The sequence below is a fragment of the Athene noctua genome, chromosome 2, assembly GCF_965140245.1.
Source record: "Athene noctua chromosome 2, bAthNoc1.hap1.1, whole genome shotgun sequence".
Taxonomy (NCBI): domain Eukaryota; kingdom Metazoa; phylum Chordata; class Aves; order Strigiformes; family Strigidae; genus Athene; species Athene noctua.
The window spans coordinates 121,019,791-121,046,315 of NC_134038.1; the positions used below are offsets into that span (position 1 = coordinate 121,019,791).

The 26,525-nt window shown below is 37.2% G+C and overlaps 1 protein-coding gene across 3 annotated transcripts; it reads right to left on the bottom strand.

The window, feature by feature from the left end:
• Nucleotides 1-1,666: 1,666 nt before the first annotated feature.
• Nucleotides 1,667-25,029, bottom strand: YME1L1 (YME1 like 1 ATPase). Of its 3 annotated transcripts, none has more exons than XM_074900076.1 (19): nucleotides 24,807-25,029; nucleotides 21,953-22,084; nucleotides 19,221-19,383; nucleotides 17,059-17,157; nucleotides 16,171-16,280; nucleotides 14,868-15,018; nucleotides 14,688-14,777; nucleotides 13,819-13,901; nucleotides 12,892-12,982; nucleotides 11,137-11,289; nucleotides 8,905-9,037; nucleotides 8,378-8,440; nucleotides 7,787-7,899; nucleotides 7,259-7,414; nucleotides 6,432-6,583; nucleotides 5,476-5,602; nucleotides 5,302-5,375; nucleotides 4,552-4,638; nucleotides 1,667-3,461 (listed from the first exon to the last, which is right to left on the bottom strand). In XM_074900076.1, the coding sequence occupies exons 1-19, from the start codon at nucleotides 24,834-24,836 to the stop codon at nucleotides 3,318-3,320; spliced, it is 2,151 nt and encodes a 716-aa protein (XP_074756177.1). In that variant the 5' UTR covers nucleotides 24,837-25,029; the 3' UTR covers nucleotides 1,667-3,317. The 3 variants fall into 3 exon arrangements, with proteins under 3 accessions (XP_074756177.1, XP_074756176.1, XP_074756178.1); XM_074900075.1 differs by having other exon boundaries at nucleotides 14,670-14,777; XM_074900077.1 differs by lacking the exon at nucleotides 17,059-17,157.
• Nucleotides 25,030-26,525: the final 1,496 nt, after the last annotated feature.

Below are 26,525 nucleotides of genomic sequence, written 5' to 3' on the forward strand. Positions count from 1 at the left end.
AAAATGTTACAGGTCTTGCAACACTCCAAAATTGAAGAGCAACTTTTGTTCATAGGAGAAGCAGTTCTTGAAATTGTAAAGACTGAAAACTAGTATCAACCTTAGAAGAAATCTGCTCCTGAGGTGGAAGTCAAAACCCAGTGCTACTACAGTCTGTATCATCTGAACCTCAGTATTCTAGCCAGCAGCATTAAATTTCCAGGACAGAGCACTAACCACAAAGCTAGATACAACAAACACAAAAACAAACCCAACCCCATGCACCAGAGTCCTCCCTTTTCCCACTGAATGCTTCAGTGTCCTTATTAGTGCTTTTATTAAGACAGACAAGGCTAACAATACTAAAATGATGAGCTGCTAAAGAAGCAGCTGATGCACTCACACTGGCCAACACCAGAGGAAGGCATCTTAATAAACACTAGATAGAAGAAATGGGAGTCAAGCTTTTAGAAAAAAAGAGAATAGAAACACATTTCTGAGGGAAGTAGAATGAGTGGCCTCTCTTGCTTCTTGCCCTGTTCTTTTGCTATGTTTTAGAAACAAAAATATCTCTACTTGCTTCTGGGAAAGTTTTCCAAGCAGATTAAGAGAGCATACAACTAATGGCGTCACTGCTCTATTTTCAGCCAGTTCAAGGGATCAAGATTCAGAAAACACTTGTGACATTTCAGCTGACTCAGGTCATCACACAGTAGGAGGCAGCTAGAAAGAGCAGGCCACACCTTTCACTGGAAGTTTGCATTTTCTCTGTATTAAGCCTGACAACAGAATTCTGGCATAAGTCAGCCATGAGAATGCAGAAAATTCAAAATCATGCCCAAGTTTAAAGTTCTTATTTCATGTGTAACTGTACTTGTGACCAGTTGAGGGCTATTTAAAAGGCAAACGGCCCATTGAAAGTACTGGGCTCTACCCCGTTTCCAACAACATGAGCCTGTCTACTTGAAGGGAACTGAGGTTATTCTTACCATCAGACTGATGTTCGGAAGTTGCCTTTGTGATCCCCTACCTCTGTCCACAGTGATTATGTGAGGAGGAATTTCAGCTCCTAGATGCACCCGAGAACACCAGAGGTCAAAGCCAGTGCCTAAATAGACAAGTTTCTTTGAAACTCCACAGATACTGGAGCAGGCACACAACCACCTAGGTAAGACAGTGAACTCTTCAGTAACAACTCTGCTGTTAAGCTGACCAGAAAGCAGATACCTTTTACACGTGATGGCTAATCTCTTAACAATCTTCTTACACGATCCAATGAGATAGCACCTTTTTTTTTCCCCTATTCTTTTTTGAGACTGTTCTTTGCATAAACAAGAAGCTTTTTAATGACAGAAGCTAAGCTAGATGCTCCAGGACTTACCCCACAAACCAGATCATTCAGTACAGATTTTAGTGACTGCAAAAGTGAAAAGCTTTTTTGCTTTTGCTTCTAAATGCAGATTCACATTAGCTGGAAAAGTTCCCATTCAAGTCCCACTACTGAAGCAGCAACTGAAATTTCCAGGGACAACATTCCCTAGAAATCTAATTAGAGAGAGTGCAATTTTGCCATCATCTTAAATTTATTTACAAGTTTAAATGTTTTATACACCTCAATTTACATAGTAGGGAACTTGGTATTACATTTTTATAGCAATTTACAATGAATAAAAAGAAAACCAATATGCATAATTAAAATTAACCTTTATTACTCAAAAAACAAATGCAGTATATTTCTGTTTCTGTTGGCATATTCCTAAAATACATGTACAACTGTAACTAGTCAGCCTAGACATTCGCTATACTGTTTTATAACATGTGGGAGTTCTCCCACACTGCACTGGGATGTCACTATAGTAAGCTGACAAAAATAGGCAAATAGAAAGTTATCCTGGGTTTGAAAGAAAAAAATGCATGTGCTCTTACTAAAAAACTAGGTTATAATCAAGCATTACACTCAGAAAATTCTATGTTACCTCTAGTTTTAAGTATAGTCACCAATTTCCATTCACATTTATTGGCACCAGCCCAACTATTTTCATGTCCAAGTATGGCAGCTTTCAGCATTAACATGCTAATAAAGGGCCCTCTCTGCAACAGAAGTTTACAGTCCCAAGAGTCTACAATTAATTGTGCAGAAAGATTATGATCAAGATGTGTTATTCCTAAAAATCAATTCCATGAGATAAGAAAGGTTTTGAAAACAGAAGCAGTTCCCAGTCAAGTGGAAGTAATCACTAGCAATTATATGCCAGTATTCTTATTCTCTTAGAATTTCCAGAGGTTTCTGTAAGGGTTGAAAGAAAAGGTTTTATTTCCCAACTTCTACTGTAGAACAGAACTGGGAATGTTATTCGAAACAAATACATGCTTCAAACATTTTCTGAACTACTCTTTGCTGAGCAATACTGCCCCCTCTCTGAAAAAATTCTCTTGGATTATCAAACGCTCGTACATAGCATTAGTAGAAACTAGTTCTGCAGAATCTCCAGTGGTGTAAAAGCACTGTAAAAGCACTGTTATCCATCTACTGCAGTAATAAAAAAAAGTAATAATCTTGTCAGCAGCACATCAGAGGTCACAGGTTATTTCTTATCCCTGCCATGCTTCTGCCCAAAACACGGTCCAAAGTGGCTTAGACAAGTTTAGCCTGTTGTTTTTGCACTAAAATTTCTCTCCCAGCCATACATGTGTGTATTTTAACCCCAAGAGCACTGAAAACACAATCACTAATGATTTTGTCTAACATAAGGCTCCCACAACTCCCTTTAACAGAGATGCACTGTGTTGCCGCTTCATTCCTGGGCATGGTTTGTTACATTTCTAATTAAGAAGTCTTCTGTTAAAGTGATCTCTAGCCTCAGAGTACGAACATTTGTTAGACTACATACTACTGTCTTACAAATCAATCGGTCACTATCCATCCAACATTCCACTGTGGGGTATCACTTCAAACACATGTAGCAGCACGACTTGGTAGTAGCTCAGGAAGCTATGCCAAAACACACCAGTAGATTGGCATGTTTTTCTTCTCAGCTTCAACACATTTGACTCAATCAAAATGCTGCATTCAACCCTGAGATTTCTCTTTCTGAATAATTCTTGTGGGAAGAGCATAGGGAGCAGAGGATGAGGAATTTACTTTATTTTGTGTGTCTTATTCTGATGAGACACAACAAACAGATGAGTAACAGAAGCTCACAAGAGACAGAGTAATATTAAAGTGTCACTAATGCCATACACACATCAGGAAGGGAAAAAAGGGCTATGCTGCATAAGACTACTGCATTGCTAGATGTACATTCTTCAAATCATCAGTTACTGCATCTCAGAAGTTATCATCTTACTTCTAGCTTTTTTCCCTCTAGAACAATTTGGATTTCTTTGGCATCCAGAGTCTCATATTTCAATAGAGCTTCTGCTAAATTCTTGTGTTCTTTTGCATGAGTCTTCAGGATGGTCTTTGCTCGCTCGTATGAGTCCTAATATTAAAAAAAAAGCAGAAGGAGATTTTAAGACTTTAGAACAAAAACAACAGCAAGATTTCACTTTAAAAATTGTTTCCAGATAAATACAGCTTGAAACAAACATTTAAAGTTATGCCTTACATTTTATAGCTAGCACAGCTCCTGTCTTATGGAGATTTAAAATCTAGCTCACGTAATTAATAAAAAGAAACCCCAAATCCAAACAAACCACAACCCAACTTTACTCCACCTTTGCATTTTGCAGAAGTAGGACTAAAATTAAAATCCTGAGACAAACCTTAGTATTTTTACATATGACTTAGAAAAGACTTACTAGATTTGAAAATTTGCTGATTAAATATAATTGATTTCAAAGACTAAAGTTTTTAGAAGCTTATAAAACTCTCAAAGTATTATGTACTTTTAGAAAGCTGAAAGCTACCCAACAAGTTACCAGTTGCTGCAAGTAGATGCACATTGTCAGCATTACCAGCTTCAACTTAACTTTTAGTTCTACAGAAACAGTTCTTACACGACCAAGTCGGTTCAAAAACAGTTGTAGCAAAAGCGTTACTTGTTTAAAATGTTACAACATAAATATTTCTCCTGCCTGTACCAAACTAATTCAGATTATCAGAACAGTGACCTGCAAGTTCTGTGATTATCAAACGTTATGAATTCCCCTGAGCATCTGATACTGATCACTGTGAGGAACAGGATACTGGAGAAGGCAACTCTCTGATCCGATATGGCCATTCCCGTGATTCTATACAAAGCAATTTAACTGCAAGTTATGAAACATAGGAGTAACAAAATTTTTTTCCTATGAATTGAATAGGCAAAACAAATCCTGACCAAACATAGTTTTCAAGTGTTAGAGTATATTAAAGAACCCACCACCAACAACTTGTTTCTCACTACTTGTGCATGATAATCACCAAGAAGTTTTGATGTGCAAAGATTCAAAGTTGTAGTTACACTAAATATTTGGGAATCCACCTGTGTATTTTCACAAGTATACATTACTAAACTGAATAATCAAGTAGCCTGATGCTCGACTCATCTCAAAATAAATGTTTCAGAGTGAAGGGAGAGCGAATCTTACCCGCAGAAGCGTTCTTACTTCCTGTTCAATTGCAGACTGAGTTTCAGGGCTAACCTTCCCCGTATCAGTATAGGTCATAACACCAAGCTAAACAACAACACAAAAATATCTTTATCTTGCCACTGTTGCAATAATACACATAAAACACTGTTAACAGCTTCAAAACCTACTGCTTCCACATGCAAACAAATAAAATCATTAATCAAATGCTTGTTGAAGCGTTTGCAACAGAAGCAAAACCAGAAGCCTATTCACCAACTATGTAGTCACCGCAGAGTTCTGTTTCAACAGGTCACAGTACAGATCCTGATTAAAACGTCTTCTTATTTAAAAGACAAACCAAAATCCCTAGACTACTGATGGGTATAGATGGGTATAATACTTGCTGGGTAAAGAAAACTAAAGAAATTTCTTTAGAAGCCTAGAAAACTCAATGTTGCCGGTCCTCCCTCCACAAAACTCAAGACTACCCTTAATTCTAAAATGTTTGGTTTTATTATAAAATTTTTCTGTAGACATTAGTAACTTTCAAGGCAATTTTGAGGCAAAGATCTTGCAAGTTAATTTTTAAACTGTCAAATATACAGGTTTTCTAGTTGAGTTCTCTATAGCAGGACCAGTGATAAGGCTTAATTTCTTTTTTGCCAGAACTACTTTGTCTCTGTGATCATTGAGAGCCAAATAGGCATTTAGTTACAGAACAGAGCATTTCTTTGTACCTTATAAATATTTAAAGATTGATGATACTACCTTCTCGCTCATTCCAAATCTAGTCACCATCAGTTTTGCAATTTTAGTAGCATTGTCAAAATCACTGGAAGCACCTAGATAGCAAACGGATTTAAATTAGTTGTTGAAACCCAAGTTAAACATGCTAGTCCAGAAGCTTTGATCCAAAATTCTTTTAACTAGCGATCAGCTGACCTGTTGTGATGTGATCACTTCCAAATATGAGCTCTTCTGCTACTCTTCCTCCCATACAGACATCCATCTGTGCAAGCAACTGGGATCTAGTTTCACTCCATCTGTCATTTTCTGGGAGCAAAGATACCTGCAGGAGATAGAACTGTGGTCAGGTAACAACAAACAGAAGAAATACCAAAACAATCTGAAAAATATTCTTGTTTATATCCAAAGTAGATGTTCTGGGCCTCCTCCTAGTCTATGCACTCATCAGGTTTACTTGGAGATGCTTAGTCTACCAGCTGAAGTAGTCTCCTACAGGTTATGAGCACCACATAAAATTAAGCAACTTGAACCTACCACCAGAAGAAACAGAACGAGCTATTCTATTAATTTCTCCTGTTTCCCTACACTTGTACTGAGCACTAATCAACTTGCCTGGAGGATTCAGGCTGGTAATTTTTTTTAACTGAACACATTAACTTGGATAAAGTTCAACAGAAACAGACATAACAAATATTTTTTTCTGTTCAAATGCTTAGCAGCTGAAGGCAGAACAAAAAAACGTAAGGATAACTATACTGGAAACAAGGTAGGTAACCTATTAGGTTTAGAAAAAGTCACACTGGACAAAGAATAACGCAATAAAGGATGTTTGTGTTAAAAGTACAGTTGAGCAGTCCTTTAGACATTCTTCAAAGTTTCACTATTGGGTGCTATTTTAACTGCAGCAGAATGAAACAGACATTTCTTTCCTTGTATATGTGAACTATTATTACTAGCATATGCTATTTTATTTCAAAATAAAGGAAGAAAGCTTTCTATCACACAGAAAAGATGACCAGTGAGTTTTCCAAGAGACTACTCATAACTGAGTATGTCAACATACTACAATATGCATTAACATAATTACAAATAGCATTGTTGCCAAATTCCTCAACACCAGTAAAGCAACATAAAATTCTAGAAATACTCACATGTCCAAGTGTTGTTCCTCGTGTCATGATTGTAGCCTTGTTGATTGGCATTGCATCCTTAGTATAATATGCAATGATAGCATGTCCAGATTCATGATAAGCAGTGATGGTTTTGTTTTTCTCATCAATTTCTACACTTCTACGTTCAGGTCCTTAAACAGAGGAACATTAAAACCTTTTTGTACAGCTAACCACCGCAATCCGCACATTACATATACTCAAACAGAGCACAAAGTAGCTGAGGAACAGCATGCCAACAAAATTAACTAACAGTTATTAAGCGCAAAATATTTACAAGCAGTATTTTAATGTCTAAAATGGACCACAATACAATCTACAGACAAGTTACTTTTAAAGGAATAGATTTAAAATACGGTCTGAGTATCTGAGAAAAATCAATTTCTTCTCCCAAGTATGAACAGACCATATTTTTAGTGTATATGTCTCCAATGTTTAAGTTTTGTGTTACCACAAGACAAGTTAGTTAGACAGAAGTTCCAGCCTTCTGATCATTTCTTCTCTCCTTTCCTTTAGGAATAAGTAGTGGAAGGGTAAGAAATCAAGCCTGTGTCTTCTTCTAGGCTGAAGTACAACATGCAAAGTTTTTAATTCAAAAGAATGTTACTAAATTTTAGATACTGCTCTCCAGTCTCAAAAGATTCTATTCAGAATTAACTAACAGGGGACTTATTTGTTTTTAGAAAAAACCCCAACAAACCACAAAAACCAACAACATAAAAACTTCCTTCTCTGTAAAAGTTTTCATCACACAAGAAAACTCCTGTGCACTGTAACATACATGTACGTCTTTTGTATAAAAATCCTACCCATTAGAATTTTGTCTTTGGAGAATTCTAGTTCTTTCATGGTTACCATATCTTTTCCATCAACAGCTGCCTTTAAGGCAGCTTGATTTACAAGATTCTCAAGCTCTGCTCCAGAAAATCCTACTGTGCCTCGTGCAATTATTTCCGGATCAACAGCTGTAGGGAAAAACAAACAAACTTGTCATTAGGGTCCATATTGCTCCTGAAAAAGCTTGTGCCATGAAGAAATATCAAGAAACACCAAAATAAAAGCAAGAATCGTGTTCTACTAAAAAAAAATCCATTAAACAAAAAAAATTTCAACTTTAGAACAAATGAAGTCTAATTCTTAAGACACTATGAACTGCTGGGGACTAGAAAGAAACACTGCTTCAGAAGACCGTTGTAACACTACATACTAGACAATTTTTGTGTTCTTCACTGAGACACATGGTAAAGCCACAATTGCTGATGGAATAAAGGACAAATATATTGAGTGGGCTGATCCAGTATAAAAACTGCTACTTAAAAAGTTATTACAGTACTTACATGGATCATACTTTATTTTATTAAGGTACCACTTCAGAATTTCAGTACGACCTCTTACATCAGGCTTGGGAACAGTAACTTGCATATCAAAGCGACCAGGACGTATTAAAGCACTAAGGAAAAGACAATTTAATACACTGATTTAAGAATGCTGTAGTAAACTGTTGCTAACATACATAAGGAACAAAAAATCCATCTGATATTTCTAAAGACATCCACATAGACTATGTCTGGTGCACAGATGAGAAGAATACATTTTTCTTATGCTTGTAAAAAAGACAGGTGAAAGATGTTTATTACCAACCCATTTCACTTTTTTTTTTGGCATTTGAAAATTCTGCATTGCAAACCAGGAATGCAGCTGGTCAATTTAAGCAGAAAAACTTCCAGAAGGTTCTCCATATTTAACTCAACATCCTTTTAAATGCCAAAAACTGGTTGATATACATCCTTTTTAAAAGGGGAAAAACCCCAGCTATAACACTGTAATACTTGAAAATTATCACAAGCAACTTTGTTGTTGCAGAGGGTTTTTAGTTGTTTCGGTCTTTTAATACATGTTTTGTAAAAAGATCAATATATTATACTCACTTATCTAACGCTTCAGGGAAGTTGGTGGCACCAATAATAACAACACCTTCATTAGGTTTAAAGCTGTATAAAAAAAAAAAAAAAGAGCGGTTTTTTTTTTTTAGACAGAATTTACACTTTATTTTTGGTCAATAACTACTACTCCTTCTCATTTTGGATGGCCTCAACTAGCCAGTTAAAAGCATGCTATCAAACCACAACATGTGATCTAAGAATGACCACATTTAACCCAGCAACTTGTTAAAAACATGCCCTGATCTCAGAGTTCAACTTCTGCCTTTAGATATATAGGCAGCCTAAAAAAATTGAGACAATATTTACAATAATTACAGCTACTGTGTTACTTCAATTCAGAAGCTTCTATATTCTTTACAGTAAGGCCATTAATGCTACTGTTAGCAGTACTTAGAACCATTACAAAAAAATTATGAAAAACATCAATGCTGTCAAGGAAGAAAAATTCACCCAAATATTCAAAATACTAGTCAGTCAAACACCTTCTGTGCTCTCAGAATCCATATATTTACCCATCCATTTCAGCAAGAAGTTGATTAATGGTCTGTCTTGAATAGGGATGCATTGGAGATTCAATTCTCTTCCCACCAACAGAGTCCAACTCATCAATAAATATAACACATGGTGCATTTGCTTTTGCTTCCCCTGACAAAAAAAAACCACCAGAATGACACTTCAACCACACAAAGGAACACAGTGTATCACCTAATTTAGGATTCTATTATTTCTAGTACTCTTGGATTGTAAAGTGTTCTATTAAAGGCATCACCAGAACTGTCTTTCTTTTAGCCTAAAAAGAAATGTATTTTTGAAATGAAGCGATACAAAGAAAATCTATGTTTTTCGTCTCCACATCAGCTTATCCTGCTACAAAAAGTTACTAGTAAAATAGATTAAGAAATGTTTCGCATTTTGTATCAACTCCTTACAACAGTTTATTTCATTGGCTTGGGTAGAGAACACTGTCCTATTAAACAAAAACAGTATGAAGTGTGATGGGTCTAAACACTAACTTATTTTAATAGAACCTGCTTGTTATTTAACAGTAAAGACCTTACCTTCAAGTTTACAGGTATTAAATATTGCGAGGAACTGAAGGAGTTAATAGCCCAAACATTCACTGAACTGTTTGCTGCAATGATCTTCCAATGAGGACATCTAACCATTGGCTCTATTGTGTAAGCCTGATAGTTTGCATAAATGATGCAGGCCTTGCTAGTGACTAAACCCCTGAAGAAGAGCTAAAAGTCTGGTAAGAGGTGAACATCTGCCCCAGAAGGAACCAAAGGCTGGATGGTTGCCCAAGAAGCATGAAGTCAGGAAAAACCAGTAACGGAGGGAAAGGTAAAGATGGCAAGGGGAGATCGCAACCAACTCAACTGGACGAAAGGGTTAAACCCTCTTCCCCCTCAATGCATGCACAGAACCAATGCTCTACCTTTCTTGTCTCTCATGCTAATGAGTTCATGGAAAACCCACCTCTCCTCATCTAGTAGGCAAATCAGCTGATAAAGCGAACTTAAAAGGTAACAGAAAACTGGATTGGTTGCTAGCTGTGCACCCACCATCCAAGATTACGGGCCCCAAAACAACGTTGGAACCTGGGGTAGTGATCCAGATTCCTTGACTCTCTTTCTCTCCCTTTCTTTTCTTTCCTTTCTGATAGATTTACCAGTAAGAGGCCATATTGCTTACTATCCTTTTCCAAGTTTAAGTTACTTCTACCACAAGTAAAACATTTTAACTGGTTGTTTGGTGTCGTTTTACATTAATTTAACACAAGGGGATCACGAAACCTTTATGACTCCCTGGGCTCCCAGTCCAGGTCGTAACAATTACACAAAATAAAAACGTAACAATAAACTTCAAGACCATGAACGGGTACATGCATACCAGCACGCAACTCATCTCACCCAGCCAAACGTATCTGTGGCATTGATATTAATGTACAAGTCAGTCATCTAAACTTCTGTAGTCAATGGAGAGAAACATACACTTTAAGGTACAACACAAGTTAAATTTTGCATTCTTTCCACGTGAAGCAAGTCACATTTCTTCTACAAATGCAAACTACTTTCTACCACGTTGTATATGCCTGACACTATCAATTTTCCATTTAAGAGAAGTTGAATTCTCCCCCTCCCCTGATAATTCTTTATACACTCAACACAGAAAGCCTGATCTGTGAAAGTTATCAATTCAAACATTAATTTTAACAGTTTTATTATAATTCCCTTTATTCTGGACCTGTTGATGGGTATGAGAAATGAAGTCTCAGCTTAGTGCTATACTGTGATGCTGTAAAGTTCTAATTCAGATTTAAAAATTTTAAAAAAATATATGAGGGAAGTAATCGAGAACATTAACACCATTTTTTATCTTAAATTTACAACTTAATTCAAATTTACAAAGATTTATGTATGAAAGTAAGCAAATTACAATTTTAAATATTTTATTTGGTTTACAGGAGATTACATTTCTAATTAAGTTACTTTCATTCTCTCTGGGAGTGTTGTAAAATCAGTTACAATTTTTGCTATAGTTTCATCTGTCAACTAGCAAGATCCTACAGTTAGTTGATGCTCACAGAATTCTCAGATTTAGCTACACAAATGAAGATTTATCAGCCTCATACAATACCACTTTCCAGTAACCACAACTGTCATTAATCAAACCTTGTAAACAATGCTGAATACTTAATCTCACATGTGAAAAGATTTCAAAACCACAAAGATTTAACTTACTGAATAGGCTTCGGATGCGACTAGCTCCTACACCAACAAACATCTCATCAAACTCTGATCCAGATGCATAATAAAATGGAACATCAGCTTCACCAGCTACAGCCCGTGCAAGAAGAGTTTTACCAGTACCAGGTGGTCCAACTAACAGAATGCCTAAAAACACAAACAACAACAAAAAAAAAAACTAAGAAAAAAACCACCAAACTCACAAAGTCTTATTACACGGGTACTGTTTTTTCCATGTATTAGAAGAAATAATTTACACTTGGCTTCAAAAAATCCTGTTACCATCCCATTTCAGATCCTCCTCATTACTTGCAGTCTGAAGCAGCCTCCTGTAACAAATCTAGATACACTCTAATCCATATTTACATAACAACAAAAACTTGTAAGACTATCAAATAGAAACAGAAGCCTGAAGCATTCTACAAAATTACTGCTGAGTTTAGCAGCTGAATCCCTAACCGTGTCTTCTTCAAACTGACACTGTCCTAGCCATTTCTGAAATGGGAACTTTTTTTAAAACAAATTAAATCATTCCAAGTAATTGGCTTTAAACAGCGTAGAGCACTGACAGGAAACAGACTTATCAGGTTTATGTGTTTCAGATTCACTTGGCCTCCTACTACGATCAAGTTCAATAATCCTTTCAAATGAAAACATTGGTTTCTGAACTGTCTAAAGCAGTTAGCAAGCCATAAAGGTGCTGAAAACCGTACAGAAAAAATAAAGGCCTTTTAAGAGTTCAGTTACATAAAAAACCCCGCCTTTCAAGATAAAGAACTACTATATATGTTTAATACCTGAAGAAGGCACTGTAAGTTTTGTCTAACCCCAACAACCATTTGCATACTACAGGTTGTTTTGAGAGCGACTAAACTTATGTTACGTATCTTTCTCAAGATGGGAAAAGATACAACAGAATTAAAAATTTGGTGACTTTAAAAAAGATATCCTTGTAGATGGGGGGGGCAGCAGCAGAGGCTGGTAAGACAGACCTAAAAACCTCTGAGATACATAAAGTTCTACTCAAAAAGGCATTAACAACAATTATACGTAACTTTATATGTACATATTTTTTAATACGTTATGCTCAGTGATAAAGTAAAAGATTTTTCATAGTTCAATATATCATCTCTAAAAGGTTTACTTGGAACTTCAAAGAAATACTGATTCTAAGGCAGCTAACAACTGATATTTGAAAGTGTTTTTGCCTAGAACCTACAGTCCACTGCTCTGCACTGTCATAGCTTATTAAGCCCAATGTTACTGAATTTCTACCAAATGTAAGATGTATCCAGGCCTCTTTGCTGCTTCTATCTGAATATCTCAGATACCTCAAATCTACTGTGAGGGTAGTCAGTAATGACCAATTTTTACATATGGGGAACTGAATGTAAGACAGGAAGCATGCAACATAAATACCATAATCCCCACTCCCAAGCACCTCAGTTTAATGGTATCCTTTAATAAAGAAACTTTCACAACTCTCTAAAGATTCATTTGTTCCTCAAGTATTTTAAACAAACAAGGAAATCCACTATGACTAACATTATTTCACTATTTTTCCCAGATACAAACTAAATACAACAGTAGTATTTAGGCCCATTTTGGTTATATACTTTTTTGATTCCCTAACTAAATGAAAAAATATTCAGAAGCTAGGCTCTACATTAGTCATTCAGTATAGAACAAAACTACAAAGATAACCACAGGTACATATGATTTTCACTTTTGCTGAGCAATAATTCCTACCTTTTGGAAGTTTACCTCCTAGTACAGTAAATTTATGTGGATTTTTCAGGAATTCCACAACTTCTTGCAATTCCTGTTTAGCTTCTTCAACCTACACATTAAAAACATGTCATAAAATATAACTAAGCATTTATAAAATACCACAACTTTTTTTGTAGGCGAGTTTTGTGTTAGAGACTAAGTCTCTCATTGTGTATTGTCAAAAATACACAACAGAAGGAGGAGATAAAAGTGTACCACAGAATTCATGTGGATACTGAGTGTCTATGAGTTTAATTCAATATATATCATAAAATTGTTCATGGGACTCAGTAAATACTAAAGTTAGTGATACTGAAGGAATAAGCAGACAGTTCAAGACCAGATCTGACCAACAGGATAAATACAGAATCAAAAATTCTACATCAAGGTATTAGTCTAATTAGTTAAAAGGAGATTAATTCTATTTGTCCAAGGGGAAGGAGAGGGGCCATAAAAGCCAAAGAACAATTGAATAGAAAAATAGAGCTATCCCATCAGCAATGAAATGCCCACTTTCTGCGAAATCTTGGTATCTCCTGTCCTAATACCAGATATCTAGAAAGAGATGGTACTAAGGGACAAATGATCAAATGGAATTACCATCTTCTTGTATAAGTCAATTTCTGCAAAAAACAGATTAACATGGATACTTTACTTAAGGCATGCCTTTTGCTATCCTAGCCTTTAAAGATGATTCAACAAATCAAGAGTGCACCTTTTATAAGGTATTAAATGCCACAAAGATATAAAACAGAACAAGCATGGTTAAAAACCTCCTTGATCTTGGAGTGGCCAGTACATATAAGGCTTCAGTTCACAGAAAGAAATTTCTTGGAACAAGCCATCCTTCAGGCTCACAATGACTAGTTAAGCAAGAACTTACATACACTTTAGTTTTGAACTTACCCCTTTTACATGTTCGAAGGTGACATTTTTCAACTGGATTGGATCAACTGCTGCATCAAAGATACTCGATGTTCGAAAGCGTACTAATAGTAGACAGCAAATGATAAACAACAAATTTAGACGTGAAGTCATTTCATTCCAAGACTGAACTTCGCACTTGAATGCATACCATTAAGCCACTAACTTTACACCTGGACTTTTAGAAGGGCATGTTTCCATTTACAAGTGTCCAGCAAGGATAAAATTTATTTTTTAAAAATCTTTAACATATTTGCAATAAATTCAGCGATATAACTACTTTTTAGTCATTCATAGTACAGAAAGCTCTGCACCCAAAAGCATGTACACAAAGCCAGAAGTTCTCCTTCAGTGTTTCTGCATACAGCCTAACTGTCTTGAGACCCAGGTGATAACTTTGCATGAAGTTGATTTCTCAAGACGACAATTTGGCCATGCAAGTACCTAGTCACTATAAACTAGGCTGTGATTACAAATAAAAATCAGACCATTTTGCCTACTGCTGACCTAGATAACACATCATCTAAATTCAAAGACAAATATGTAACTGGTGAACAGTTTGACTGCTTCTCTGCTTGGTTCCACATAATTGTTTCACCAAAAGAATTAAAGTAATCATACTAACAGACAACTTTGTCTCCATAAATATTTTGTCACACCACTATCTGAAAAGCTGCAACCAGAAAGCAGTAAAAACCTCTTCTCTTTCCTTACTACACTGAAATGTTATTCTAGAAGAATCATAATGTCAAAAGACATTTAAATTGTGCTAAACCTGCTGGAATAAACAACAAATAAAGTGAAAAATTGCCAGGAAAAAAAAGTTAACTAACCAGCATCAGAAAAGGAACCTTTCCCAGGTAAAAATGATGAATATATAGCAAGATAAAAACAAAGAACAAAGAGAAAGAAAGAAAGTAAACGGGATCTTCTTAATGAATCTGTAAAAGAAAACAAAATTGTTTTAGTATGGGCTGAAATAAACTACTTTCTGAACGCAAAGACAAGATACATGAACTAAAACAACTTACCAAGTGTTTTTTGCAGGAATACCTGTGCTTTCAAAAAGCCTTCTGCAAAACCAGTTTTAAAAGCATCCTGGTGTGCTTCTGGGATGTTTTTTGTTTTCATTAGTGTATCTAAGTTTTCAACATCAATTCTTCGCTTTCTCAGGATAAAGCCCTAAAATATTTTCCACAGCAGTGTTAGTATACACTAAGTTTTGATACACAATTAACCTACTACCTGGCTAGCATGCATGAGGGGGAAAAAAAATTTTTAAAAGCATGTAATTCAGGTGCTCTGGGTTAGTTATATGACACAGGGCAGTAGCCTGAGTGTGAAATCACAATGGCTCCAGTAGGGGCACCCCGACTTTTGCTGACAGGTCAGGTCCAGAGCTCTCCTGGACCCCAGTTCCAAACTGAAAACACAGCCTAAGGCAGATTTGTACACCTCTAGCTTTATACATTGGATTCAGTAGGAGTTATTAGCTTAAGCTTTTTGCTTCATGAAATTAATTTAAATTATTCCCAAACATGAAATATCTTTGTAATTATAGTTTTGATAGAGCTTGACTAAATACATCTCATACACCCTATCAAATTTAAAAGCAGCACTGCATGGAGTGAGCTCTGGTTTATCTTCACCCACGGTATACCTAGTCCACAGATTAAATAAACCACATATGCCTAGAAGGGGAGAGTTCAGAGCTAATTAACACACAATAAGATCGAATGCTTTAATTAGCCTGACTTCTGTACACCAATTAGAAGCAAAGAGTAGCTAGGTTAACTTGGTTTTGTTAAGTGCTTTGTTACCGCAAGCCTGGATAGCTATCTGCTGAATTAAAAGTATGTATGTAAGTTTGTAACTCATAAAAATAACAAGTTTAGAATTTCTGTATCTTAAAAATATATTAGCCACAAGTACATCTATTCTTAAAACATTGATCACATGCTGAACTGCTTGAAAAAAATATATATTCTTGTATGTTAAACTAGCTGTATTTCTGTTTAAACAAATACTTCATTTCCAAGCTATTTTTAACAAAGCCACCAAAACAGAATACATTTTATTTCTAGATTTTAAAACCATTTTTATACTCAAACTACTCTCCTAAATGATTCAAATAATCTTTATATGCTGATACATGAAGCAAATCTGTGTATTAGTAAGAAAAACAGTATGTTGTCATTAGCTCAAGTTTTAGAATGAAGAAACTTTTTCACATGAGCAAAACAAAACACCCTTGGTAAATTGTGAAGGTTCATTCAAAAGAAAAAGATGGTCTGAATAAGCCAAAACCAATTTCATATTGTTACCCATATTTACCTTCAAAAGTGAAGAAAGTGAATTTTTTGTTTCTGTGAATTGTTCAGATGTTGACTGTAGACGTCTTGCTCTTGATCTCAAAGTCTTAAAGTTCCGTGATTGTATGTAAACTTAAAGTAGTAAAAACGAACAAAAAAGTATCCATTACTCCACTACAAAAGAGGACTAGGAAATTTCAGAAACTATTGTATGACAATGACTACTGTGATTGAACTGAACATCATCTTCCCAACACATCCACAGTAGAAAGTAAAGAGAATCGCAAACAGCAATCTGGTGGTCACTCCTTGCCTTCTCTTCTGCTAACTTTAAAACCTCAGATCCTTCAGCTTCCCCTGCATATTAAATGCTCCAAAATCTGCACCCTTCCTTGTGGCCCATCACTGAGCTATCTCCATTTTGTCTCTCTCTTAACCATGGGACACAAAATCAGACACAGTATCCAGATGTATCATAGAAAGAACTGAATAGATGAGAATACTTGAACTCACTGAGCTCCTGATTTATGTTCTTGCTAATGCAGCCCTGTTGTTACCCATCATACATCCAGGAGTAGTTTAAATCAGTCACCAAATACGTTAAAAAGTTCACCTGGATGAATACTAGATTCAACATATTTACAGATTCAATAGTCATCAGCTCATATATCGTCTTTTAAGAATACAATCACAAATACTGACATCTTTGAACTAGATTCTAGTCACACCATGTTTACTAACTTATTTCTGGAAACATACTACTCAAATGCAAAAATCACTTCATAATCTAAAGTTCCTCCCGGAAGTTTACTGGTATTTCTTGAGTGACACCTCTAAGACAAAGGTAAAATATTTTCCCAAAATAAAAATACTATAGAGATTAAAACCAGCATTGCTTATTGTTTCATACCTGGCCAACACCGAACATCTGAACAGAAATTTTGGAGGGGATTAGGACGCTGTCTATACAAACAAGACGAGCGTAAAGCACTGAAAACATCCACAAAACCTGCAAGAAGATACAGCAAAGTGTAAATATACTCTCTATTAAATGGCAGCTAAACATTACATCTCGCATAGGTTGTTTTTTCTTTCTTAAATATTAATTCTATTTTACTACAGTCCTTCACGCATCTGTAATTAAACAAATTAACCATTACCAGTACACAGATAGTTAACTTCTTTGCATTAACCTACGTCAGGCACTTTACAATATACCAGAACTTTTTCTAATTAGAACTTCAAAAAAACACTGGTTCCCAGAATCTTGAATTTGAAGCTGTATCTAGGAGGTAAAACTCTGCACATCTGTACAGAGCTGAATAAAATTATCTAAACCGGACAGGAATCCAAAGACTTTCATGAAGCTGAAGTACCAGTATTTAACCAATCATTCAGTTTTCCAGCTTTAAAGAATAGATTCCTCACAGGCATCTTCAAACAGACTACATATAAAGCATGAAAACATTTTAAACTATACTGTCTACTTAATCGTACAGTCCTCATACAATACAGAAACAAGAATAAAAGAACATCTCCGTGAAAAAGTTATCAGCAGATACTATGTCAAGCACACTACTGACTGCAAGACCAGAGAACTGTCATTTATCTGTTGTTTAGTTACCAAAAGTTCAAAGAACTCATCCTCACCTAGAAAGTAAGAATTATTTAAGAAACATCAGAAACTTGAGGAGGAAGGAGAAAAAGTTGAGGCCAAGCCTATATATGCTCTCTTCCATAGAAATTCGGAAGCTAATGTTATCACAAAAAGGATGGGGTTTTTCATTTATTTTACATATTCTGAAAAAGTTATTGCACCAATTAAGATACATCAAGGACAGCAAAAAAGAACGCTGAAAGTTCTTACTAAATTTTTTGAAGGTATATGATTGTAATAACAACTTGCAAGCTAACAAGCAAAGTACTGAGGAACTATGGGAAGGAGAAAAAAAATCAGCTATTAATTCGAAAATGCTGTACATTCCACGACCTTCCGCAATACTGCAGATTGGCAAATCTAGTACAACATAATTATGAACAAATACATTTCAAAAATAGAAATACTCTCCTCCCTTCATGCACAAGTATTTGCACAACATACACATATGACAGTAACAGTCATCCATAGCATGCAGTGTCACCTACACCAAAAGCACATGCTTGAAGATCTAGCACCTCCCTTGCCTGTGGCAGTTTTCCACCTATAACCTCGCCTCTCCAATTGTGAATGAAAACTACCAGTCTGGTGAGCTTCCACCCTCATCTATCAAAGGTTTGAAGCATTTGCAACTTTTTTCTTCACATTCAGGAAACTGCTTCTGGGCTAATTTTTTTATATCTTGCATCACAATGCAATTTAAGACTTCTCTAATAGTAGTCCTGAGATACTATTCTTAATACTCTTTCTCCCAACTACAATACTGTACAGGCAGTATATAGCAAATGTCAGCTATATGCTTCTTTTTTTAACTCATTCTTGAGCATCTACAATGGTCTTGCTTCCTGTATTTTAGACTAACCTCAACAAAACATCTTTAACTGTAAGGAACCACTCTTGGTGTATTTCAGCAATGAAATACTCTACATGGACTGTTAAAGAGTTTGTCACTCTGAATTCCCTTCTAATTAATGTCCTCATGTAATGTTGCTTCAATCAAAAAAAGGAGTAACTTAATGTAAACGAGATGTTCATGACTGTGTTACATTAGTAGATTAGCAAAACTTAATTCCTTCTATTTGGTGAAACAATGATGAGCCTAAGCTATGAACTTTTTCACCAATTTAAGAGACAACGCCCTTGGACTACAGCTGAGTTCAGACAAGTTTAATAGCAGCCAACTTCAAATCTGAATTTGAAGAAACAATTCGAAAATCTGTATTGAATTTCCTGAAATTCCCAAGATTCAAAAGCACCACTCTAGAGACAACCTGTATACAAAAAAAAAGCATTAATACTCTTTTTATTAAAGATTTTTAAACTACGAGTTATCTACAGGACAAGAGATTAAAGAATAACTGTGTTCACTTTTATAATCTTATCAATTCTCACTAGCACTTTACTCTGAAACATACCATGCTTATTTTCAAAGAATGACTCAGCAGAGATGTATGATGTATGCCACTGTGAAGAGACTTTGTTTTCCGCATAGCAGCCAGGAAGCAACCTGTTAACCAGTTCTTTGAACTGGTTAGCTTTCAAATCAGACAATCCCAGGTCTCTCAAATTAAGTACAGACTGCAAAATAGAAATAAATGTTCAAATTTACTTAAGATTGCCTATGGGGAAAAAAAAGTTAAGAATGAGTTCACTTTTTGGCTCAATACAGCATCTATATTTCACAGTTCAGACTGAAATAAAAAAATTTTAAACAAATGAAAGGAGCAAATACTCTTTCTTCAATCATGTCCTATCAGTGCAAAATAACTCTTCCATTTGCACACACTGACATTTTCATTGTCACAGTACATTTACGACAAGTGTATTTTCTTCCCAATTCAGTCTTTTTAAGACCTTCCTGCTCCCTGATTGAGGCAGGCAGAGAAAAAAAAATGCAGTTTTCCAACTCTTTCTACTCTTTATGACAGAGCAAACGGAGACTGCAAGAGGGAAAGATGTACAGCAATAGCCACCCATTGTATTTTATCCAAGTGAACAAACAGCAAAATCCCCTCTTTTTTTTTTTTTGCTAGTCTTTTTGCAGATAGTACAGATTCAATAGCAGCACAAAGACTGGATACACAGAAACTATACCCACAGTTAAAATCTTAAAAAGACATGAGCTGGTTAGACACACAATGAAAGCCCAAAGTTTCTATGGGGAAAAGGTAAGTACTTGTATCTGTGGTATCCTACAAAGCAGAGAAACTATGAAAAAAATGAGGATGTAAGGCACATACACTTGAGTTACTAAAGAAGTAACCTTGACCAAAGTAATTTCAATCTTGTATTTTACAGATAGGAAAAAAATCTTTTAATAGGAGAGTATGTTTTAAAAATAGGTATTGGTTTGTACCCTTTAAAATATCTATTAGCCTCTCAATACTGCTTCTACAGTAACATTTTCTTAACTGAGAAATACTCTATTCTAAATGTATTTGCACAGATTTTTTTTTTAATTATTATTAGAGCATTAGAGATTTTTTCTTCCTAAATTGTTTTGATGTAAACTTTATGTTGATCTACTTTCAAGGTGAAACTAGATTTCCAATAAAAAGACATAAATAAAAAATGCTTGAATTATCTCTCAGGAGAAGCACTTTTAGAACAGATTCCTAGATGCATCAAAAATACCACCATATTCAAAGTTTCTAGTTTCAAATGGATTTCTTAAGTTATCAAAAGTATTCTGTTTTAAAGGCTAGGGCAGATTGCTTCTGGTCGACTTACACTCAAAGTAAGTATGAATACATTTTTAAACATCATTTGACTTTTACACATGGTTTAAAGGAGTAGATCAAACCTTCCTACTTCAGCTTAATAACTGCTTGGAAAATTACTGAAATGCTAAGCAGAGCAAAGAAGATTAAAAACATTTTTTAAATGTAACATTTTCTGAGACATTCAGAAGAGGTTACTACTTCAAAATACAGATTTAACTTCACAGCAGAGGCTTCACATTCTCAAATAATGATTTTTGCCATTCTAATAGTTCAACTTTATGCAATATTATAACTGCAATCTCTATATCAGTATTTGCTGATTTAAAATTTAACATTTATTTAAGCTTAGGTTTATTATAATCTAATCAACTTGCTTTTAGGAACTTTCTTTAAAAATAATTAAGAGGGTTTTTTAAATTATTATTGTTACACTTTTATCATGCTAGGAGGAAGCAAACAGGTATATGATGAATTAGAGAGAAAATATTAAATGTGAAAAACCCTCTGTATTTAAAGGAGGCCAGATTCTGTATTTGTCTTTCTACTTAGCAAGAGAACTGAATAAATGAAACACACTTTCAGTTTTATTCAATAATCCAGGTCTCCCACTGAAATAAAATTTTATCATCAGAGGCACCAAAATTACAAAACCAACACAACAATGGAGTCACAATTCAGAGATGGTTAGTACAACCCATGTTGATATCCAAAGTTCTGCAGTTAGTGAGAGATTCCATGTTTTTCCTCACAAACATTTTCTTAGTTATAAAGCTTGTTGTAAGAAATTAGTTGAAAGAAAAGTGGCAAGACCTGATACTACTTTGCACTTTCTGTATTTTGATTGTCAATGTGAAGAACAAAAGATACCTAATGATAATGAATGATATTTTAATAGAAAAATAAGAAAACATGCAAATATGCGATTTAAAAACCCTCAACGGATTTTAAGTTACAGTCTGTTTTCGCACAATCAATAATGAAACAAACGTTTGTAGAACTCTGTGTGAAAAGACAGTAAGGAGTTTATTAACAGAAAAGGTAATGTTTCTTGCTCTAAAGTAACAAGCTGAAAGTGAAAATAAATTCCCTCCTCACTTGCAAATTACTAGACAAGTACTAGCTTTTTTCTTATTAATGAAATACTGTATTTTCATAGAATACTTACAGCCAAAGCACCGACTGACAGATTCTGTCAAAAAGTTACATTCTATGTCTTAACACTGTATTTTCATAGATTCCTTACTGCCAAAGCACCAACTGACTGAGGTTCTGTCAAAAAACTACATTCTGTGTGTTAACATTCTGTTTTGTTTAGGCACATTATTTTATAAAACAAGTCAAAGATGAAATTCACTTAAACTGATATTGTTCAGATTTAATTCAGCTAAAAGCAAACCACCACTTTTTCCAAAGGTTTTTAGTACCTCATTCTTATGAGGATCATGCTCTGGGGAGGCATCCCTCTGGACAGGCTGTGCGGATGCTGTGCTGGCAGTAGTAGTGGAGCTTTTTGGTGAATGAAAGGCATTGATAAGGTGACTCAGAGGAACGGTAGCCTGAAAAAAAAATAACCAGATACTGATTTAAGCTTGTTTAAACTATTTAAACATATCTCTATTTCAAACCCTGTCTTATAATGGCATATCTTGTACACTGCCTTGTGAGGACTTCATAATAAACCACATGAATTTAGCTTCAACACCACAGTGTTGGCTGATACCTCTATTTAAAGAAAAAAGAAAGTTAAAGTATGTCTGACAAATTAGATCACAAAGCTTGGAAGAGAAAAAAAAGCTACCTTTCCTGGTTTTCAAACATAAGCATGGTTTAAAGAAAATAATCACTAGATTTGCAAATACAGAAATAGGTACGAATTGCTGACATTTAGGAGATAGAAAGATGGCCCTCAATTTGCACTTAAGACAATGTTTAGTTACCAAAAATAATAGACAACTTCTTACAGATAGTTCTCAACTGAAACAGCAGGGAAACTAAATTGCTACTACACTTCAGAAATTTTTTTTTCAATGTTTTTTCTTTTTTTTTTAAATGTATCACTTATTTGCTATGTTAGATATGTGCTGTTGCAACCAGATGACAGAACAATAAGGATGTTGCTGTCTTTTGACAAATACTACAAACTTCACAATCATTTCATGGAAATAAAACACAAAACCTTGTGAAACTGAATGTTCTTCACTTGTAGTCACCATATCTCCACCACAGTCAATTAACTTACATTCCAAATAGGTGTTTTTTCCCCCACATACCAATAAAAAACACACAAAAAAGAAACACAAGCAATAAGGGGAGAAGAAGAGAGAAAAACAATAGCAAATTACTTCTATGCTGAAAAACCTGTAAATTGACACCATCTCTTGAAATGTTTAAAGCCTGTTTATAGTTACTGTCATTCAGGAACTTTCCCTTCTTTCAAAGAAATGTGTACACCAACACAAAACTAAGATCACCATCCCGATGAGACTTCACAACACAGTGCAGAAGAGATGTTTTTTAAACAACATAAACAGAAAACAAATGGTAAAAGAGGTGCTCTATTTAGTGGTAGGCCTTATTTTCTGACTTTAATATGAAATTTTACAGTAAATTCTAGATCACCCCTCAACAGATATCCAAGCAACAGATCTCATTAAGCTGGTTCCCCTTGAACCAATTTGAACAGAAAGCTCAGTGGCTGCTTTTGAACAACACTAAACATAAGGATTTAGCAACATCTTAATAATTCACAGATCACCATTCTTAAGTACTGCTGACTTTTGTATTATTTCCAAACAATACCTATTTTCATCTATGAAGTAATACTTTTATAATTTGAAGTATCTATATTTTTTTCCTGCATTATACAAGTTATTTCCAAAAGTTTTCTTTATGTTTTCTTCCTTGGGATCACACTTTAGCTTTAGTTTAACTTTGGGTATCAAACTAATCTATACAAAGCATACATATCATAGTAAATTCTGTAGTTCAGCAACACTCAGCTCAGTGACACCACCTCAGGAATCACTACAGAAACCCAGGTGCACCACTTATCAGGGCTCCTCCTCTAGTACATGACTATGTCTATTGTGACTATATGGTACAAACAATCCCAACACTTCCAAAACGCCTCAGTCTCATTACACATCACTAGGGAAAAGAGTTGGGGTGCAACTCTGGCTGCCAGAACAATACCAGATTGCAATCAATACCTGATTAAGCCTCTGCCTATGAATGTCCTTCCGCAAGAACTTCCATCTCTGTGTTGACTAGGCAGATAAAGAGAAATAATGCTGCGAGACATTAAAACTACCTCAGAATTAATTGTCCAAAGTTATAATTACTACTCTCAGAGTTTGTGGTAAAACCATAAAGCCTCCAGAGGCCAAAGCCAGCATCCCAACGACTAACCAAGCTATCCTACTGCATTTCCCACTATGAAAAGGTAGAATGACACATTCCTAAAAATATTACAAATTATCTCATTTTACTGCACTAACAAAAGTAATTAACACATTCTCCACATCTGGAAAGAACAAATCCCACTGTGGAATAAGACTAACACATACTAATCCCCCTAACGTAAAAAGTAAAGTTCCCTAGTTCAGATCAAAGTCCATAAAACCCACCAGTCCCATCCAACTCACTATTTACTAAGAGATACCTTCCTGATTGCATCCAGCTTGTTCTGTATAACAAATTACTTGTCCTCCGCTAACTCTTCTAACTTTTAAGCAATTTATTTTTGGTTTCCACAACCACCCGTGACAATTAACAACACAGTTTAACTTTAGCTGCAGTAACACTCCCCTCGCTTGTTTCTACTACAAAAACAAATACTAAAAAGCGCCATCTTTAGGTTACTTCTTCATTTCAGATTTTACAACCTTTCACTATACCTTCTTCTCTCCTCCATTTACCTATTTTTCCTAGGTAAGAATCCTAAGCCGCTGTAGTCCCCATACGCTCCTCTCCCCGCTAGACACTCGGTTCCGCCGAGCCGACAGCCCCCTCGCGATGCGTCCCCCAACACCTCGTTCGCTCACGCCCCATGGGCGCTCTCCAAAGCTCCAGAAACGTGGCAGCCGGGATCTCGGCTCCTTCAGCCGAGGCCCGCAATCTCCGGGTCTCCCGAGTGCCTCCGCCCAGACCCGCTGCCTCTATCCGTACGTGAAACGAGCCCCCGAGCACAGCCCAGCGGAGAGAGGGCCCTGAGGACGGCGAACTGCGCACCGCAAGGGGCCGGGACCGCCTCCGGGTGTGCTCCGTGAGCCCCCTCACCTGAGGCTGAACGGTAGAAAAGGAAAACATCCTCCCGCAGATGGGGGGGATGGCGGCGGCGGCGGCGACCACAGGTGCCTCCTCCGGTTCCCAGCCCAAACGCAGAAGCCGTGCTCGCCTGCCAGCCTCCGCCGCTCAGTCGCTGTGGCAGCCGCCGCCGCCGCCAGCAGGAGCCCCACAACTCCACTCTCCGGGAAAATGGCCGCCCCCTACCGCCAGCAGTGACCAGGCCCGGGGCTGCCCCGGAAGCGGATGGAGATGATAGAGCTTCCGGGTCGCGGCTCCCTTTCCCCGCCCCGGAGCCACCGCTTCGCAACCAGGTCGCTTAGCAACCCGTTTTCCCGCGCTCCCCGGCTACGCTGCGTGCAAGATCAAACCATCTGTTTCAGGAGGAAGAGGAGGAGGAGGGGGGTGAGGGGCAAACCATCCTCCCGGGCAGACCCCTCTGCCGGGGGAGCCGTGCGGCCGGGCCGGAGCAGGGCCAGGCCGGGGCAGGGCGGCGGGGGCCGCCAGCGCGGAAAGCAGCGAGGCTGGCGGGAGGAGGAGGAGGAGGAAGAAGAGGAGGGGTGTGGGCGCAGCCAGGCCCCGGGGGTGCCCGAGGCGAGGAGGAGGGAGGGCCCCGCAGGGTGCCCGCTGTCAGCCAGGGGCGGCGGACCTGCCAGGCCTGCCCCTGCGCGAGGGTCATCACCTCCCGGGAGCAAGCGGAGCTGGGCTCCTCTGGCGAGTGTCCGGAAGGGACGGTTGGTGGCACAGGGTGACGGGTGAGGACGGCTGGCGGCGAGGCCTGCAGGCTAACGGCTGAGCTGGCTGCGGAGGGCCAGCGGGGCTGGCTGCAGGGCATGCTGGGGCCCTGCCTTGGCTCCAGCACTTCTGCAGAAGCAGAGGGTGCTTTGAGCCCGAGGGCATCCTCTAAACCCCCAAATACCGTGACGCTGCCCAGACAGGCACCAACAGTGTGGGGGTCTACATGGGTTGGAAAAAGGGCGGTTGTCTTTGCTGATGTAGGGACTGCAACAGAACAGTTAGGACTGGTGTGAATGAATTGTGATCAACAATGTATATGTGAAAACAGCATAAAAGCAGTAAGGCAAGGGTTAAAAGAATGTCCAAGAGCACAACTGAGAGCAGAAAACTGGAAACGCTGAGGCCTGTACTGTGTAAACAGAAAGAAGAAGGCCTGCATTCCGGTAAGGGCACTACCACAGGTGATTTGTTAGGATGCCTGTGCTCTGGGAACAGGAAGATGGCAGCAAGGGCAGAGCACACTGTGAATGCTGTCCTCGTCGCCACAACAGAAAGGCAGAATGTAGCCATGGAGATAATCCAAAATAAGGAAACAAAACAGGGAGCAACCCTGCCTAAGATTAATGGAGGCTGAAGTAATCAAGAATTGGAAGGAAGCAGCAGATCATGTTATTCTAAATCCTAATTATAAAAGATCTGCCCAGAATGCAATCTGTCATCACCAACCCAGAGGACGCCAAGAGACAGTAAGGGCTCAACAGCAATGGAAAGGACTGGATCTCTGCATACTCTTGCACACCAACCATCCTGGCTACACCATTTGGACACACAACTTGGAGCTGGCGAGTATGCAAGTGTGAGAAAATATGAGTGAAGCACATGAGAAAATGGGTACGTGGGACCAAAATCAGTTGTTTCTTTCTGAATAAATATTACCTTCCAGTTCCTTGATGTCTCACACTGAATTTTGTTGAA